The following is a 6,000-nucleotide window of genomic DNA, read 5'->3' as shown; positions in this document are numbered from 1 at the left end:
GACACTTCCTTCCCCCTTTTCTCCTCCTTGCACCTGCTACCGTGCTCTTTTTTCTAAAACGTTTTCACATAGGATATTTGAAAGTATTGTGGCCACATCTGGATAATGTTGATGCAACAGTTGAATGACTTACCTGATTTCCTCCAAAGCCTAGCCAAACAGCTCTATATATTTTACACCTGAATATAAAGGTATAGGGGGCCTAGAGGGTAAGATTTGATTAATGAAAACTGGTATATCTAGATGTTGGAATGAAAACAAATAAAAACTATAATGTATCATACTTTCCGTCAGTCTGTTGGCATGTCAAATGAATAGAACACTTGAAAAAAATACAAGACTTCTTCCATAGAAAATTTATTTTGCTAATATTAATTAATATTGAAACAAGCAGAATTAAAGAAATGTGATGCAGGCACAGAAGACATTGACAATACCAATACTTTGTTTTCTTCTATTGTGTGGTTGCTCAGCAAGGGCAAGAGTTTTTATTATTGGATTGTTGTGAAAGGGGCAGCTTCCTTTCCTGCCTCTCCATATCCCGATAGAACAAGGACTTCTGTGCCTTCAACTTGCAGGCCAGGCACATGAATATGGACTCAACATTTTGGCTCTCCTTAGGGTCCTTGGCAGAAGTTTCAAACAATAGCATGTTGTGAGCATCAGCAAATTTTAGTGCTAAATTGGATGGAACTTGAATATGTTCTCTTAAGTCACATTTGTTTCCCACAAGCACTTTGGGTACCGATGGAGAAACTGAGTGTCCATTGCATTCCTGTATCCAGGTTTTCAGGTTCTCAAAGGATGCCATCTTCGTGACATCATATACAAAAACTACTGCATGCACGTTTCGGTAGTAGTGCTCCACCATGCTTTTCCTGAAGCGTTCTTGGCCAGCAGTGTCCCAGACCTGCACCTGTGCAACAAGACAGAAAAGAAGGATGATTAGAATGCATGGAGATGTGGGAACTCACCTTGAAATGCAAACTATGTTTTTCATCAGATTGGATAAGGATTTAGAAACAAACTTTACGCTGTGACAGATATTTTGTGACTACCCAAGTTAACCACCAATTATTTCAGTCCAACCAGTGGAAATCCCCAGCATGCCTTCTTGTACTTCTGCGCATACCTTCGCGTCAGTCCTACTCTCCCTGTCCTTGGAGCATGAGGTGTGCCTAATTACACGGATACCGGTTTTAGCCCTAAAATAAATTTCAATTGTACTGCTTCATACCATGCTTGTTTCAATTATTTAACAAATGTATTAATAATTAGCCTGCGGGTGGTGCTGGGTCTTGTGGGTGACGAAAAGCTCTCATTTCAGAAGCTTTTACTCCTGTGCTATCCATACTCACCAAATGTTGAAAATATACAACCCTTTTTAGACACTCTTGCATTCCAGAGTCCTCTTTTCTGTCTGGCTGTCTCTACTGGGGTTTTTTGGGTGGTTATTCTGTCTTCACTCCATGTAAGAGTGTTTTTCTTTGAGTTTTATTTTCCTCCACTTCGGAAATCTTGTGTCTTAAGATCGATCCTCAAGGGTCTCTCGTGATCTTTTTTTCTGGTGGGGTTTCACCAGTTGCAGGAGGGGTGGGGGTCTTGTGTAGTACTCTAAGGTGGTCACGGAGCCCTTCGTTTTTCTGGCTTGGTTGGTTTTCCTATCCAATTACACCAACAAAAAAATAGCAGGAGGTCAAAGAGCTAACTAAATTATGTATCTGTGTGAAAAACGTAGTTTGTTCGAAAGCAAAAGTGAAATCTTGCCTAGGGCACTCCCTCAGTGTGAAAGAGCTCCCATCATTCATCGATCGAGACCGCCCTTCATCATCTGGGGACCCTCAAGCTCTGAAGGTAAAGTACCCACAACAGATTGGCAGATGCTGTGAACCTAATCTGAAGTGAGTATATCAGTGATGGATAGTAAAGTATGGGAATGTGTCTATAAACAACTGAATAGCAGTGCCAACTAAAGAGAACGTGAATCAGTGAAAAGTGAAATACGTTAAAATTGGGTAGTGACAGGGGAATTTTTTTTTATTCTGCACCCCTTCAATCCCAAATCAATAAAAACAGTGCAAATAGTAGTGTAACAAATGGCTACTAATGAGTATCTTAGGTCGACATGTTTCTGCAGACAAACGGAGCCAGGTGGTCTCCTGCTGCTTCCTCAGGACCATTAATGCTACTGCTATGAATATAGAAAGAAAACGGAATAATATCACCTGAAAGTGTGATATATTTTCATCCTCCCGACTTCATGATGAAATAGTCCATAGGAGAGATCCAGATACATAAAAAAGAAAGACAAACAAACACAGCACATTCAGTATCAGCGATCATGTGCTTGAATCTTAGGATCAATTGAACCGATTCTTACGCCAGCTAATACATGCCAGCAAAAAATGGGCAATCAAATCTGCCCCGTATGTTTAATAATTCCATGCTCACTCACCTTTGTGGCAGGAGGAAACAGCCCCACATCACCTGGCTTCAGCTCAGGTACTTGGAGCACCGCTCTGGCGGAGGGAAATAGAGAAATGCCATTTGAACTACGGGATATTTGTCTCCCAGAAACAACAGTAATCAGCCAGTCACTCACGTAACCGCCGGGCGCAAATACACCTCTCGTACAATCCTCTTATGATAGCGACTGCTGCGTGTATGAGCCCTGACATATTTCTTTAAGAACGTGGTCACTACTGCCCACAGTATATTGCGTATGGTGAATAACCACTCTCAGTCGCATGTCTGCTGATGAGCATAATCATATCATGGAAAGGTTCTTGCATTCTGATAAGCATAGTCATATCATGAAAAGGTTCTCGCATGCGATAAACCTCTGCGGTCAGTATGGTGTTAACCAAATGCCATCCCTGACCAAAAGGCACTATCAGATCGTTCGTTCCTCAAACAGCGCTGTCAGTCACTCGCTCGTGACCATAACAAACTCTACGTTAGTTGCGCTCTGACAACAATATACCTTAACCGAGAATTTGAAACAGACATACAGACGCTATTCGATAGAATATGACCCCCTCTCACCTGTCCGTCGGTACCCCGGACGTCCCTCTAGGCTGTCTCTTGGGGAGGTACCGACGCGGTGCAATTGCGGCCATTAAGTTCTACTGGGCAACGGCGTCGCCCGTGCGAGTGACGTCATCTAAGCGTCCCGCACTCTGGTAGAAGAGAAATGTAGTCAAACCCTTCGTTCAATTAGTCTTTACTGATTTAAATGCTTTAACTCTACGCGATAATGGCACTTGAGTAAAAAGTCAGTAAAGACGGCATGCTTAAAAAAACGAACATCTTGAGCGTATGTGGCTCATGCAGTACCAGTGTTAGCAGAGAAACTTGAATCGGCCAACTTTATTAGGCAGCTTTTCAAAGACCAAGTATTGTCAAAAAGGCTATGGCTCATACAGTCCCCGTGGTGGCAGAGAGTCTTGAAGCAGTAAACTTTATTAACAGCTTGTCAAAGAACACGTGTTGTCAAAAGGCTTAATGTGAATGTACCTAACACGCAATCATGTCTATAAGCTTATATATTTCTCAGATACGACCCTTAATCCAGATCTAATGCTACCTTTACTGACACCATCAGAACTAACGTAGAGTTTGTTATGGTCACGAGCGAGTGACTGACAGCGCTGTTTGAGGAACGAACGATCTGATAGTGCCTTTTGGTCAGGGATGGCATTTGGTTAACACCATACTGACCGCAGGGGTTTATCGCATGCGAGAACCTTTCCATTATATGATTATGCTCATCAGCAGACATGCGACAGAGTGGTTATTCACCATACGAAATATACTGTGGGCAGTAGTGACCACGTTCTTAAAGAAATATGTCAGGGCTCATACACGCAGCAGTCGCTATCATAGGATGATTGTACGAGAAGTGTATTAGCGCCCAGCGGTTACGTGAGTGACTGGCTGATTACTGTTGTTTCTGGGAGACAAATATCCCGTAGTTCAAATGGCATTTCTCTATTTCCCTCCGCCAGAGTGGTGCTCCAAGTACCTGAGCTGAAGCCAGGTGATGTGGGGCTGTTCCCTCCTGCCACAAAGGTGAGTGAGCATGGAATTATTAAACATACGGGGCAGATTTGATTGCCCATTTTTTGCTGGCATGTATTAGCTGGCGTAAGAATCGGATCAATTGATCCTAAGATTCAAGCACATGATCGCTGATACTGAATGTGCTGTGTTTGTTTGTCTTTCTTTTTTATGTATCTGGATCTCTCCTATGGACTATTTCATCATGAAGTCGGGAGGATGAAAATATATCACACTTTCAGGTGATATTATTCCGTTTTCTTTCTATATTCATAGCAGTAGCATTAATGGTCCTGAGGAAGCAGCAGGAGACCACCTGGCTCCGTTTGTCTGCAGAAACATGTCGACCTAAGATACTCATTAGTAGCCATATGTTACACTACTATTTGCACTGTTTTTATTGATTTGGGATTGAAGGGGTGCAGAATAAAAAAAAATTCCCCTGTCACTACCCAATTTTAACGTATTTCACTTTTCACTGATTCACGTTCTCTTTAGTTGGCACTGCTATTCAGTTGTTTATAGACACATTCCCATACTTTACTATCCATCACTGATATACTCACTTCAGATTAGGTTCACAGCATCTGCCAATCTGTTGTGGGTACTTTACCTTCAGAGCTTGAGGGTCCCCAGATGATGAAGGGCGGTCTCGATCGATGACTGATGGGAACTCTTTCACACTGAGGGAGTGCCCTAGGCAAGATTTCACTTTTGCTTTTGATCAAACTAAGTTTTTCACACAGATACATAATTTAGTTAGCTCTTTGACCTACTGCTATTTTTTTGTTGGTGTAATTGTGTAGATAGGGGCCATAGCAGATCTGGTCGTTAAAACCTCCCCTAGGACCCTCCACCCTCAGTGCTTTGTGGTTTTCCTATCCTTCAAAGCTCTGTTCTCTTCCATTGGTAGATTCAAATTGGATTCTGGTTGCGTCAACTCTATTTTAGTGAGTTAGTGTCTAGTCTTCCCTTCTGGATCGGTTTGGGACAGCATTTGCCTGGGGGTTTTCCTGATTTGGCTTGGGCATTATGATCTCCTGGGCATTCCTGTGCCCCCACCCCCTTTTACCATTTTAGTGGTAGGTCTCTCCTCTGGTGAGTCCTGGAATCCTTGCCTCCTGTGTTTAGGCTTGTGGGAAAAAACAATACATTTATTGATTTCAAAACAAATGTTTGTTTCTGGGCTTTTCGGTTTTTCTTACTCGCCATCCCTATAGTTTGGTTTCTCCATCTTGATATCCCCTTCCCTGCCTGGCTGGTTTTGACCATAGGTGCTTGATATTTCCGGAAGTATGCTGGGTGGAGTTCCTCTTTATTTCTGCCAGGGAGGGCCTGTAGCCTAAGTTGGGGACTGGGAATAAGTATTGGTTTCAAAGTCTATTTTTAGGGCTAGGTGGCTAATCCTGGCTGTGTAATGAGACAAACCTCACAATGTAAGCAGTGTCAAGAAAGACAAGTCTTTGAGCAAAATGAGGTAGCGGGAAAAGGGAAAACATAGAAGGCAACAAATGCACAAAGGCTTTGGTTAATGCCCCAATTAATTTGGTAATCTTTATTACTTCATTGACTTCATGCTACGTCTCCTTAATCACTTATACTGAGTTTAAGTAGTGATAAACCGAGGTTAGCCTGTTTTCTAGGAGCTCTCTCATGTTTGATAGATTAGTTAACTGAGGCACGTGGAGGTGGGACATACCTTTAAATCCATATATATGAAAGCACAGTTAATGCTGGGTTCAAATAACGTAGCTAAGAAGGTAAAACATCATTAAACACTTAGCAGAAAGAATACACAAAAAACAATCTTAACAATAAAGGAAATACCATCCTGCTTTACGGGGGTTCCTCTGATAAAAACCCACCCCACAGGTAAGGGTTCACAGAGACCTAGGATAGAAATAAGTCCAGAATTCAGTGCAACATTCGACAAACAAAAAT

At 42.2% G+C, this 6,000-nt stretch overlaps 1 protein-coding gene across 1 annotated transcript in view; it reads right to left on the bottom strand.

Moving 5' to 3' along the window:
* Window positions 1-341: 341 nt before the first annotated feature.
* The window catches only part of RAB33A (RAB33A, member RAS oncogene family), an 84,166-nt gene continuing 78,507 nt past the window's right edge, over window positions 342-6,000 (bottom strand). Inside the window, exon 2 of the mRNA XM_086966804.1 lies at window positions 342-916. Within this exon, the coding sequence (XP_086822930.1) occupies window positions 470-916 (447 nt within the window). The 3' untranslated portion in view covers window positions 342-469. The remainder of the gene's footprint in view (window positions 917-6,000) is intronic.

The sequence above is a fragment of the Lissotriton vulgaris genome, chromosome 4_1, assembly GCF_964263255.1.
Source record: "Lissotriton vulgaris chromosome 4_1, aLisVul1.2, whole genome shotgun sequence".
Lineage (NCBI taxonomy): Eukaryota > Metazoa > Chordata > Amphibia > Caudata > Salamandridae > Lissotriton > Lissotriton vulgaris.
This window is presented reverse-complemented; position numbering and strand designations above follow the sequence as displayed.